This window comes from Giraffa tippelskirchi, chromosome 12, assembly GCF_054371585.1.
Source record: "Giraffa tippelskirchi isolate mGirTip1 chromosome 12, T2T-mGirTip1v1.2.pri, whole genome shotgun sequence".
In the NCBI taxonomy this organism is placed as follows: domain Eukaryota; kingdom Metazoa; phylum Chordata; class Mammalia; order Artiodactyla; family Giraffidae; genus Giraffa; species Giraffa tippelskirchi.
Window position 1 is genome coordinate 72,339,741 of NC_137286.1, and position 13,133 is coordinate 72,352,873.

Genomic DNA, 13,133 nt, shown 5'->3' on the forward strand with positions numbered 1-13,133 from the left:
CTCCATCTGCAGAGTGGGGGTCATTCTCCCATCTGTTTCCTAGGTCTGTCGGCCTACGAGCAGCTCCATGCCTCTCCACCTGGGGCCGATATCACGTGGAGCTTGTGCGCTGAGACTTCAGAAAGAAAGACTCCATCCAGGGCTGACACAGCACAGAATGGGGCAGAACGAGGCCTGGATGCGCCGTGGTACCCAGGAAAAGGCACTGCCCCTCCTGACTGTTTTGAGACCCCACATCCAAGTTGGAGGCCCGAAAGGAAGACTCGAAGGTCTCCCTCTCTTATAGAAAAGAGTAGCCAACTTTCTGGTCCTCTGTTTCCATTGAGATTCTGTTCAAGTGTCCCAGCTCGGCTTCTGCGGGTGGCTGAGCTTCTAATGGCTCCCTGCGTTCTTGTCTTTTCCTCTCCAAACCTTCCGTCCTTTTCCCCCTTCTGGGGTGGATGGGCGCTGTCATTGCTTCTACCTTCGAGACAGATTGATGAAAAGTCTGGACCATCGACTCCTTTCCTCTCTTTGGTTCCGTGTCTCTCTCTGGCTGTGTCCCTCTCTTTTCCTTTCTCGATTCAGTCTGTGTCTTCCTCTTTCTCTCTCGTGTGTGGATGGATGGATGCTAGGAATGCACATGTATATGATTAGATGAGGGTTATGTTTTAGGGATGGGTTAGAGGGAGAGAAAGGCTTTAGGTCGGAGTTGGTCATGGGGGAAGGGTCAAGGGTGGTGGTGGTGTTTCTTGGAATCTGAGTGCTGTGCATTCTTCGTCTCTTTCCATATGAACCCCTTCTCAGATACACCACTTGCAAGGAGTCTCTCATGTTCCGTTTCCTATCTTTTGCATCTGTGAATGCTTAGCTTCTCTGTTGTGAAGAGGTTCCATTGGATGGAAACCCATTGGTGTACTTCGTTTCCCTCTTTCCCTTACTTGAAGAGACCCATTTCTACCTCCGCCCAGCAAATGGCAAGGAGACTCTGATGTTAAGGAGCCTTTGACCTACGCTTCTTTCTAGCTATCTCAAGACATCAGTCTTTAGGGTGAGGTTTTTCCCCGATATTGAGGTGGTGTGAGATCAAAACCAATAGCGTTCTTCAGATGTAGCTGTCTGGTTTTCCCATGGCCATTTATTGAAGAGGCTTTCTTGTTCCCATTTGGATATTCTCCCCTTCTGTGTCAGAGATGAGTTGACCATGGATGCCGGGGTTTGTTTCTGGACCCTCAACTTTATTCCATCGATCTGGATCTGTGTGTGTTGTTGCATTCCCAATAGCATACTGTCCTGCTGCTGCCGCTGCGGCTAAGTCACTTCAGTCGTGTCTGACTCTGCGCGACCCCATGGCCTGCAGCCTACCAGGCTCCTCCGTCCAGGGCATTTTCCAGGCAAGAGTACTGGCGTGGGTCGCCATCGCCTTCTCCGATACGCTCCTGAGGATCCTAGTTTGGTCGTCTAATTTCCTTTCACACAACCTTGGATGTCCGTATCGGGGCTTTTTCGTCGGATTGTATTGACAATTTAGGCTCTTTTCTGTTTCCGTAACCCCTTTTGCAGTTCTTTGTTCGGTGCGACAATGCATTGGCATTTTGGGAGGAATAGCATCCAAGCTGTGGATTGCCTTGTGGGGCTGTGACATCATTTTCCCAATAGGAATTCTTTCAAGCCCTGAGAACAGCTTCTCTTTCCAGTGATTGGTGTGGGCTTGATCTTCCTTCTTCCATCTCTCGCCGTTTTGTGAGAACAGGTCCTTCCTTCCCTTCTGGGTTAGATGGACTCGTGGGTATCACTTCAGTGCATGGCATTGTCAGTGGGGGTGATAATTCCCTTCTCATTGGAAGACTTTGCTGTGAGTATTAGAAATGCAAGTGATTTCTCTTCCCCTTCCTCCCTGTCCATCTCTCAGAGCCACCGGGAAACAGAGGCCTCATCCAGGGTCACACAGGCCTGAGGGAGTGCAACTAGACTGTTGTTTCTTCAGGCCCTCCGTGCTGGACATCATCCGGGATACTCTGTGTGTGTCTTCCTCAGTCTGCTGTCCCTTCAGACCTTTCCCTAGTTTTCACAGGCTTGTTGTGTTGGTGTTCTTTGTCTGTTTGGAGACACATCCTTGAGAAGCTTTGTGTTTCCACTCATTCGTCTCGCGATGTATGACCTGTCTTTTGCTTTTGTAATGAGGTCTTTCCCACAGTAGATATCTTTGATTTTGCAAAGTCCACTGTATTCTCTGGGTTGTTTTGTGGACTGCCTTTTAGTTTTGTGTGTGAAGACTCAAAGCACGTGTCCGGTTTCTGCTCATTGTTCTTCTAGATTTGTGACAAGTTTTCATGGAAACTTTGTCTAGGGATAACTGGAAGTGAACTCGGTGTAAGGTGTCAAGTCTCCATCTCCATTCATGTCATGCCCTGCAGTTTCCAATTCCCTGTTCCTGAGTGGTTTTGGAGACCTTGTGGGAAGTTTGGTTGCATGGGAGTTTGCATTTCCACCTTGAGTAGATTCCCACTGTTCTGCCCTCAGGGACACTGTCAAGGGGGAGTGAGGAGCAGCCTGCACTTCCAGCAGTGACCACACGGTGGGGCGAGTGCTGCTCTCCCCTCTGGGAGCCCCAGGCCACAGGCATCCCAGTGAGGAGCCAGCTCTGTGCTCGGCTGAAAGGAGTTAGACTCTCAGGAGCCTCTGAGCCCTTGCCTTTGGATCACCCAGGGTGGGCATTTACTGTGACAGAAAAAAATTGCCCTGAATTCCATGGACGGAAGAGCCTGGCTGTGTAGAGTTCGTGAGTTGCCGTGAATCAGACACAACTGAGGACACAAAAACTCAATAGACTAAAACACTTTTGGGGGGTGGGGGGAGTGAAAGGGGGTGATGTGGGGTTTTTTTGTCGTATATAATAGCCAAGGGAAATCTAGTTTAAACCTAAATTCACATAGATGGGAAAGGTATAGCTCTCCGTCACCCTATTAAAAAAAAAAAAAAAACTACTTAACTTTTCTGAAAGTTTATTTAGTAGCTTCCTTGAGCAGTTCATTGTGAAGCTTTTTTTTTTTTTTTCTGTGACATCGGCCTCATTAAAAAGTACGGTTTGCCTTTACTGGATAATTTTGTTCATTGGTTTGTTAGGGAATCTTGGTAATATTTGAGTTTCCTGGGGAGCATGGTCACATGACCTGGCCCTGGCCAATCGGTGCGTTCCACCTCCCTGGCCACTGTGATTGGCTCCGGACTGGGGCAGTGCCCAATCGGGGCCCAGGGCCGGGCCTCACGTTGGAAGCCAGGGGAAGACGAGCTCTCGTCCTGCTGGGGTAGGGGAAGGGGTGGGGCCGGGGGAGGTCAGGCTCCAGCAGTGGGAGGGGCTTGAGGTCCGCCTGCGGCAGTTGGTGACCTTCCTGCTCCCCTCAGGGCAGAGCCGCCGGCCTGAGAATGAGGGCGCTGCTGAGCCCAGGGGCTGGGATGGCCCGTTGCTGCTGTGGTCCCAGAGCTCCACCCGAGAACTGACGGAGGCCGTCTGCCCGTGAGTCCTCTCCCGCTTGTCTGTCAGCTTGTTTGAACCATGCTGGGTTTTCTGCCCAGCCGGCTAAGGGGAGTCCCTGGAAATGCAAGGGTGTGGGTTTTGGCAGACTTCAGGGAAGACATGCCAGATGAGCCTGGGAGACTCCAGCTTAATCTGGATTCAGGAGATATCTCTTCGGGCCAGCTAGTAATTGTAGGATAAGCCTAATGAGTCTTCACAGGATGAAGAGAGTAACGTGCCAAGGTAGCAATCGATGTCCTCATTCGAGAGGATGATGAAGCTGGTGCTCAGAGAAGGGGGGAACTTGGCCACAGCAAGGAGGTGTGCACCCAGACGGAACCCCCAGATCCGGCCATTTGAGCTCAGGGAGGCCACTGGTGTGGCTTGTCCCTGTGGCAGGGGCCGAGGCACGCAGCCCACCCTGATTCCTGCGGGGGCCTGACTTGGGAAGTGCCATCTGGTAGCTTTGAGACTCACCAAACCAAATTGCACTGGAGAGAGGAAGGACACCTTCCTTCATCCACCCCCCACCCCCGCCGGATTCCCACATACCCTGACCCCTTTCTCTGGATTTCGGAGCCCTTTCCAGAGTCCCGCTCATATGACCTCATTCGAAGTGCACTGTGGACGAGCTGCCATCTGCAGCTGCTACCACAGCAGCCAAGGGCTTTATCTCCCGAGTACCTCCCTTCCTTTGGAACTTGGGGGCCCTCTACTCCCCACTTGCACACCACAGACCTTTGCTGAGGATTGTGGGGACCCTCACTCAGTTTGCAGCACGTTGTAGCCATCCCTGTCCTCTCAATACCTCCCTTGCAACTCAGCTTGTGAGCTCCTTTGGAGCAGCGTGGCCCACCTGGCTGCAACGGCAGAGACACAGCTGACAGTGAAACAACAGCTTCGATCTGACAGCCGGAAAGCTCTGTCAAAAGGGACCTCCCTCTTCACACCGTAGAGGCTGTAGGAGCCGCCAGGGTTTGGGAACCAGTGCTGGGGCCAAAATGACTCCACAGCTGTTTTCCTTCCTGGGGAGGGTTCTGGCTCGAGTGGGAATGGCTCAAGTCTCCTAAGGTTCTGAAAGCCCACTGTGTGCAGATTCACGGTACACAGAGAGGAGAAGGTGGAGTCCTGCCCTGGAGGTGGTCACAGCTCACGGATGAGCCAGGCAGGCAGGCAGGCAGGCAGGGCATGAGAACACCTGAGCTGCCTTCATGAGTGAGTGGTGTGGGGGCAGAGGAAGAGAAGCCGGTCTGCTCCCTCATGTGGTGCCCAGGGCAGGTTGTCCCCAGAGGAAACCCTTACGACGGTGAGGACTCTCACTGCTGTTTCCCAAGGGGTTCCGTCGGTGCGTGTCTTCCCCGGAGCGGTCAGGCCGTCTCTAAAGTACACTGGCCATGGGCATTGCCTCTCCTTGGAACTTCCCATGTGTTTCTCTTTTGTATGGAACAGTGATTTTTCTAGAGGGGTTCTGGGCCACAAGGTTGTTGGGTCATTTGCTAGCCTTCTGTCGTGAAGAACGCTTTCCTGGGCGTTGGGGTGGTTTGTTGTTCCAGCTCCCTTTCTTGGCTTCTTTTGGGAGCTGGTGCAACAAGAGGAGCTCAGCCTCTGCCTTCTGGCTGAGATGTCACCCTTCAAACAGCAATGCCTGCCTGGAGATAATGATGGCATTTGCCAAAAGGGCTTCGTTTGGCACATGATATCTTGAAAGGACGTACACCGTCCTTTCAGCTATCAAAGGCTAGTTCAAATGACATAAAAATGAGAACTCTCCAATGGAGTCTTACAGTAGGTGGAGAGTCCGAAAAAAACTCCTTCAGTCATCTCACTGAGAGTCATTGATTGGGGACACCAAGAATATAGGAAGGAATGCAGAAAGAAAAGATGAAATTGTGGTCAGGATCGGGGGGAGGGATGAACAGGGCCTGCTTGCCTTGAACCCAGGCTTTGTTGGCGGGTGGGGCATAAAGATCGAACGGGTCTGAAACTACAGAGTGGTGATGGTAACACAGTATCACCAGAGTTACACAACAGTGTCCCAAATTGCAACAATGATGAAAAAGTTTACTAATCCCAACTTAACCAACAAAAATAGACGAAACCATACAAAAAGTAAAACATCACCAGAAAGGTGGAAACAAACCAAATGCAAAGCAGCTCAGGGGAAAGGAACTCCATGTCCCCTGGGGGCAGACCGAGTTGCCGGCGTCCACGGTGAGCAGACAGGGATGGAGGCTGCAGAGCCGACCGCTCCCCTGGACATGGTGTTTCCGGCAAGGGCTCTGGGTCTCTGTCCAGAGCGGGGGCTCGTTCTTCCTGCAGGGGCGGGTGAGTCATCGTCGGCGTCTGGGTGTTGCGCGGGAGCCAGGGCAGGCTCTCCCTGCCGAGGCGGTGACTCCTCCTCTGCCTCGGGTTCTCCTGCCAAAGCCCGAGCAGGTACAGGTGCACGTGGAGGTGGAGGTTCTGGCTGAGGGGGTGGGACATCAGTGCCTGGGGCTGGGGGTCCTGCAGGCACGGAAATCCGATCTGCCCGGTGTGCTGGCCAGTACCCAGCTGGCCTGGTGTCTCTGCGAGGGCAAGGCTCGGTTCTCCATCGGCCCTCGGTGGATCCCTGGGTCCTGCACCTGGAGCCACCACCTCTGTAGGCACAGGTCTGGGAAGTGGAGCCTGGTTCCAGTTGGAGGCCAGTGCTAGAGCTGGGGGAGAAGCAAAGTTTGCCCACAGACCAGCCTTGGCATGTGCGTATCCCGGGACAGAAAGCTTCCAAGAGATTCCGAAAGAATACCCAGGGTTGGATGTCTTTTGGGACTGAAGTGTGCAAGATGGGGGTGGGGGTGTGAGGCCAGCGCTTGCTGCAGGCCCAGCAGCATCTTTCGGGGACTCGTCCCTGTGTAGCTCAGCACCCCCTCCCCACACACTCCCGTGCACCAGCCCCAGCGTCCTTACCTCTGTGCTCTGGCGTGCTGGGCTCCAGGTCCTCCTGCTGCCTCAGAGGCCGGGGTTCTCGGGACTCTGGGTCGGAGCCGGGTGTGCTGAGCTCCGTGGCAGCCTCAGACTGGGCCGCCGGGTGTATCCTGGGCGGTGTCTCGGCAGCAGGCCTTCCCCGCCTCCGCTTCGCCCCCGGTGGGGCTGATGCCTCCGTGGGCACGCTCACCTGGAGCCTGCACTGGGCCTCACGGGCGGGGGGTTGGTGCTCCGACCCCTCCCTCCGGGAGGTGGACGGGGTGTCCCCGTCCTCGGCCTCATCACGTGGGAAGCTCTGCAACGACAGTGACCGTCAGCCAGCCGTGCTGGGAGTTTTCCGAGCTGGGCCTGGCCAGTGGAGCCGCTGCTTCTGCCTGCTCGAACTTCTCTTCCCAGAAGGGTCAGAGACGTGTGTCTGCTCAGATCCCCACCCGGGAGGAAAGAGACCCACCTGAGGGTGTGAGGTCAGCCTGGGCGGCCGGCCCTGCCCGCACTGTTCCCATCCCAGCCAGCCTGATCTCCCCTGGGGTGTGGACACAACTTGTCCGCAGGCTTCTGACCCCACATCTGCCTGGGCTTCCTTGAGGGAGACACACCCCGAGAAACCCGCATCCACACACACAGGCAAAGGACCCGGTGTTTCCGGGTGGCATGGGAGAGGTGGCCTGGCCCGGCCTGGGGCTCCCCGTGTTACCTTTCTGTTTCTCCGGGCAGAGGGCCAGAGGCCTCTCGGGGGTGCCCTGAGCCAACGTCGACAGGGTGCCCACGCACACTGCCTGTGAGCTCTCCTGAGGCCCCGGCCTCTGGGCAGGGGCAAACAGCAGAACATCCTGGCAGCAAGAGATCTGGCTGGGGGCTCCTCTCCGCTCTGGAGGCCTGGATACCCGGGTTGCGGGTTCTGTTGGGTTCTGTTGCCGGCAGGTGACATCATTTCCTGGGGTTCGTGCTGAGGTCCCTTCCCCAAAACTTCCCAAGGGAATCTCTGGGTTTCTGACTGCTCGACCACCCCCCTTAGGCCATGTGCAGGCACAGTGACAGCCACACAGCCCAGCCCACAGCCCTGGGGAGGCCTGGGTGCAGCCAGGGCCTGAGCTCCGAGGACCCCGCTGCTCTCAGACCAGGCTCCTTCTTCTCATAAGTGGTGTGGCCCTGGACAAGCATATGCCCCTCAGGGTTTCCCCAGTCTCTCCATCTGCAGAGTGGGGGTCATTCTCCCATCTGTTTCCTAGGTCTGTCGGCCTACGAGCAGCTCCATGCCTCTCCACCTGGGGCCGATATCACGTGGAGCTTGTGCGCTGAGACTTCAGAAAGAAAGACTCCATCCAGGGCTGACACAGCACAGAATGGGGCAGAACGAGGCCTGGATGTGCCGTGGTACCCAGGAAAAGGCACTGCCCCTCCTGACTGTTTTGAGACCCCACATCCAAGTTGGAGGCCCGAAAGGAAGACTCGAAGGTCTCCCTCTCTTATAGAAAAGAGTAGCCAACTTTCTGGTCCTCTGTTTCCATTGAGATTCTGTTCAAGTGTCCCAGCTCGGCTTCTGCGGGTGGCTGAGCTTCTAATGGCTCCCTGCGTTCTTGTCTTTTCCTCTCCAAACCTTCCGTCCTTTTCCCCCTTCTGGGGTGGATGGGCGCTGTCATTGCTTCTACCTTCGAGACAGATTGATGAAAAGTCTGGACCATCGACTCCTTTCCTCTCTTTGGTTCCGTGTCTCTCTCTGGCTGTGTCCCTCTCTTTTCCTTTCTCGATTCAGTCTGTGTCTTCCTCTTTCTCTCTCGTGTGTGGATGGATGGATGCTAGGAATGCACATGTATATGATTAGATGAGGGTTATGTTTTAGGGATGGGTTAGAGGGAGAGAAAGGCTTTAGGTCGGAGTTGGTCATGGGGGAAGGGTCAAGGGTGGTGGTGGTGTTTCTTGGAATCTGAGTGCTGTGCATTCTTCGTCTCTTTCCATATGAACCCCTTCTCAGATACACCACTTGCAAGGAGTCTCTCATGTTCCGTTTCCTATCTTTTGCATCTGTGAATGCTTAGCTTCTCTGTTGTGAAGAGGTTCCATTGGATGGAAACCCATTGGTGTACTTCGTTTCCCTCTTTCCCTTACTTGAAGAGACCCATTTCTACCTCCGCCCAGCAAATGGCAAGGAGACTCTGATGTTAAGGAGCCTTTGACCTACGCTTCTTTCTAGCTATCTCAAGACATCAGTCTTTAGGGTGAGGTTTTTCCCCGATATTGAGGTGGTGTGAGATCAAAACCAATAGCGTTCTTCAGATGTAGCTGTCTGGTTTTCCCATGGCCATTTATTGAAGAGGCTTTCTTGTTCCCATTTGGATATTCTCCCCTTCTGTGTCAGAGATGAGTTGACCATGGATGCCGGGGTTTGTTTCTGGACCCTCAACTTTATTCCATCGATCTGGATCTGTGTGTGTTGTTGTATTCCCAATAGCATACTGTCCTGCTGCTGCCGCTGCGGCTAAGTCACTTCAGTCGTGTCTGACTCTGCGCGACCCCATGGCCTGCAGCCTACCAGGCTCCTCCGTCCAGGGCATTTTCCAGGCAAGAGTACTGGCGTGGGTCGCCATCGCCTTCTCCTATACGCTCCTGAGGATCCTAGTTTGGTCGTCTAATTTCCTTTCACACAACCTTGGATGTCCGTATCGGGGCTTTTTCGTCGGATTGTATTGACAATTTAGGCTCTTTTCTGTTTCCGTAACCCCTTTTGCAGTTCTTTGTTCGGTGCGACAATGCATTGGCATTTTGGGAGGAATAGCATCGAAGCTGTGGATTGCCTTGTGGGGCTGTGACATCATTTTCCCAATAGGAATTCTTTCAAGCCCTGAGCACAGCTTCTCTTTCCAGTGATTGGTGTGGGCTTGATCTTCCTTCTTCCATCTCTCGCCGTTTTGTGAGAACAGGTCCTTCCTTCCCTTCTGGGTTAGATGGACTCGTGGGTATCACTTCAGTGCATGGCATTGTCAGTGGGGGTGATAATTCCCTTCTCATTGGAAGACTTTGCTGTGAGTATTAGAAATGCAAGTGATTTCTCTTCCCCTTCCTCCCTGTCCATCTCTCAGAGCCACCGGGAAACAGAGGCCTCATCCAGGGTCACACAGGCCTGAGGGAGTGCAACTAGACTGTTGTTTCTTCAGGCCCTCCGTGCTGGACATCATCCGGGATACTCTGTGTGTGTCTTCCTCAGTCTGGTGTCCCTTCAGACCTTTCCCTAGTTTTCACAGGCTTGTTGTGTTGGTGTTCTTTGTCTGTTTGGAGACACATCCTTGAGAAGCTTTGTGTTTCCACTCATTCGTCTCGCGATGTATGACCTGTCTTTTGCTTTTGTAATGAGGTCTTTCCCACAGTAGATATCTTTGATTTTGCAAAGTCCACTGTATTCTCTGGGTTGTTTTGTGGACTGCCTTTTAGTTTTGTGTGTGAAGACTCAAAGCACGTGTCCGGTTTCTGCTCATTGTTCTTCTAGATTTGTGACAAGTTTTCATGGAAACTTTGTCTAGGGATAACTGGAAGTGAACTCGGTGTAAGGTGTCAAGTCTCCATCTCCATTCATGTCATGCCCTGCAGTTTCCAATTCCCTGTTCCTGAGTGGTTTTGGAGACCTTGTGGGAAGTTTGGTTGCATGGGAGTTTGCATTTCCACCTTGAGTAGATTCCCACTGTTCTGCCCTCAGGGACACTGTCAAGGGGGAGTGAGGAGCAGCCTGCACTTCCAGCAGTGACCACACGGTGGGGCGAGTGCTGCTCTCCCCTCTGGGAGCCCCAGGCCACAGGCATCCCAGTGAGGAGCCAGCTCTGTGCTCGGCTGAAAGGAGTTAGACTCTCAGGAGCCTCTGAGCCCTTGCCTTTGGATCACCCAGGGTGGGCATTTACTGTGACAGAAAAAAATTGCCCTGAATTCCATGGACGGAAGAGCCTGGCTGTGTAGAGTTCGTGAGTTGCCGTGAATCAGACACAACTGAGGACACAAAAACTCAATAGACTAAAACACTTTTGGGGGGTGGGGGGAGTGAAAGGGGGTGTTGTGGGGTTTTTTTGTCGTGTATAATAGCCAAGGGAAATCTAGTTTAAACCTAAATTCACATAGATGGGAAAGGTATAGCTCTCCGTCACCCTATTAAAAAAAAAAAAAAAAACTACTTAACTTTTCTGAAAGTTTATTTAGTAGCTTCCTTGAGCAGTTCATTGTGAAGCATTTTTTTTTTTTCTGTGACATCGGCCTCATTAAAAAGTACGGTTTGCCTTTACTGGATAATTTTGTTCATTGGTTTGTTAGGGAATCTTGGTAATATTTGAGTTTCCTGGGGAGCATGGTCACATGACCTGGCCCTGGCCAATCGGTGCGTTCCACCTCCCTGGCCACTGTGATTGGCTCCGGACTGGGGCAGTGCCCAATCGGGGCCCAGGGCCGGGCCTCACGTTGGAAGCCAGGGGAAGACGAGCTCTCGTCCTGCTGGGGTAGGGGAAGGGGTGGGGCCGGGGGAGGTCAGGCTCCAGCAGTGGGAGGGGCTTGAGGTCCGCCTGCGGCAGTTGGTGACCTTCCTGCTCCCCTCAGGGCAGAGCCGCCGGCCTGAGAATGAGGGCGCTGCTGAGCCCAGGGGCTGGGATGGCCCGTTGCTGCTGTGGTCCCAGAGCTCCACCCGAGACCTGACGGAGGCCGTCTGCCCGTGAGTCCTCTCCCGCTTGTCTGTCAGCTTGTTTGAACCATGCTGGGTTTTCTGCCCAGCCGGCTAAGGGGAGTCCCTGGAAATGCAAGGGTGTGGGTTTTGGCAGACTTCAGGGAAGACATGCCAGATGAGCCTGGGAGGCTCCAGCTTAATCTGGATTCAGGAGATATCTCTTCGGGCCAGCTAGTAATTGTAGGATAAGCCTAATGAGTCTTCACAGGATGAAGAGAGTAACGTGCCAAGGTAGCAATCGATGTCCTCATTCGAGAGGATGATGAAGCTGGTGCTCAGAGAAGGGGGGAACTTGGCCACAGCAAGGAGGTGTGCACCCAGACGGAACCCCCAGATCCGGCCATTTGAGCTCAGGGAGGCCACTGGTGTGGCTTGTCCCTGTGGCAGGGGCCGAGGCACGCAGCCCACCCTGATTCCTGCGGGGGCCTGACTTGGGAAGTGCCATCTGGTAGCTTTGAGACTCACCAAACCAAATTGCACTGGAGAGAGGAAGGACACCTTCCTTCATCCACCCCCCACCCCCGCCGGATTCCCACATACCCTGACCCCTTTCTCTGGATTTCGGAGCCCTTTCCAGAGTCCCGCTCATATGACCTCATTCGAAGTGCACTGTGGACGAGCTGCCATCTGCAGCTGCTACCACAGCAGCCAAGGGCTTTATCTCCCGAGTACCTCCCTTCCTTTGGAACTTGGGGGCCCTCTACTCCCCACTTGCACACCACAGACCTTTGCTGAGGATTGTGGGGACCCTCACTCAGTTTGCAGCACGTTGTAGCCATCCCTGTCCTCTCAATACCTCCCTTGCAACTCAGCTTGTGAGCTCCTTTGGAGCAGCGTGGCCCACCTGGCTGCAACGGCAGAGACACAGCTGACAGTGAAACAACAGCTTCGATCTGACAGCCGGAAAGCTCTGTCAAAAGGGACCTCCCTCTTCACACCGTAGAGGCTGTAGGAGCCGCCAGGGTTTGGGAACCAGTGCTGGGGCCAAAATGACTCCACAGCTGTTTTCCTTCCTGGGGAGGGTTCTGGCTCGAGTGGGAATGGCTCAAGTCTCCTAAGGTTCTGAAAGCCCACTGTGTGCAGATTCACGGTACACAGAGAGGAGAAGGTGGAGTCCTGCCCTGGAGGTGGTCACAGCTCACGGATGAGCCAGGCAGGCAGGCAGGCAGGCAGGGCATGAGAACACCTGGGCTGCCTTCATGAGTGAGTGGTGTGGGGGCAGAGGAAGAGAAGCCGGTCTGCTCCCTCATGTGGTGCCCAGGGCAGGTTGTCCCCAGAGGAAACCCTTACGACGGTGAGGACTCTCACTGCTGTTTCCCAAGGGGTTCCGTCGGTGCGTGTCTTCCCCGGAGCGGTCAGGCCGTCTCTAAAGTACACTGGCCATGGGCATTGCCTCTCCTTGGAACTTCCCATGTGTTTCTCTTTTGTATGGAACAGTGATTTTTCTAGAGGGGTTCTGGGCCACAAGGTTGTTGGGTCATTTGCTAGCCTTCTGTCGTGAAGAACGCTTTCCTGGGCGTTGGGGTGGTTTGTTGTTCCAGCTCCCTTTCTTGGCTTCTTTTGGGAGCTGGTGCAACAAGAGGAGCTCAGCCTCTGCCTTCTGGCTGAGATGTCACCCTTCAAACAGCAATGCCTGCCTGGAGATAATGATGGCATTTGCCAAAAGGGCTTCGTTTGGCACATGATATCTTGAAAGGACGTACACCGTCCTTTCAGCTATCAAAGGCTAGTTCAAATGACATAAAAATGAGAACTCTCCAATGGAGTCTTACAGTAGGTGGAGAGTCCGAAAAAAACTCCTTCAGTCATCTCACTGAGAGTCATTGATTGGGGACACCAAGAATATAGGAAGGAATGCAGAAAGAAAAGATGAAATTGTGGTCAGGATCGGGGGGAGGGATGAACAGGGCCTGCTTGCCTTGAACCCAGGCTTTGTTGGCGGGTGGGGCATAAAGATCGAACGGGTCTGAAACTACAGAGTGG

General features: G+C 53.8%; 1 protein-coding gene and 1 long non-coding RNA gene across 2 annotated transcripts in view; one reads left to right on the forward strand and one right to left on the reverse strand.

Annotated features, from left to right (window-relative positions):
- LOC145529708 (uncharacterized) overlaps positions 1-13,133 on the forward strand; it is a 221,810-nt gene that overhangs the window by 126,594 nt on the left and 82,083 nt on the right. The window contains exons 18-19 of the long non-coding RNA XR_014071297.1: positions 3,385-3,496; positions 11,027-11,138. This is a non-coding gene — a long non-coding RNA (uncharacterized LOC145529708). The remainder of the gene's footprint in view (positions 1-3,384; positions 3,497-11,026; positions 11,139-13,133) is intronic.
- On the reverse strand, positions 5,537-7,351 carry LOC145529644 (uncharacterized). The gene is made up of 3 exons (XM_081550242.1): positions 7,152-7,351; positions 6,440-6,752; positions 5,537-6,189 (listed from the first exon to the last, which is right to left on the reverse strand). The coding sequence occupies exons 1-3, from the start codon at positions 7,284-7,286 to the stop codon at positions 5,561-5,563; spliced, it is 1,077 nt and encodes a 358-aa protein (XP_081406368.1). The 5' UTR covers positions 7,287-7,351; the 3' UTR covers positions 5,537-5,560.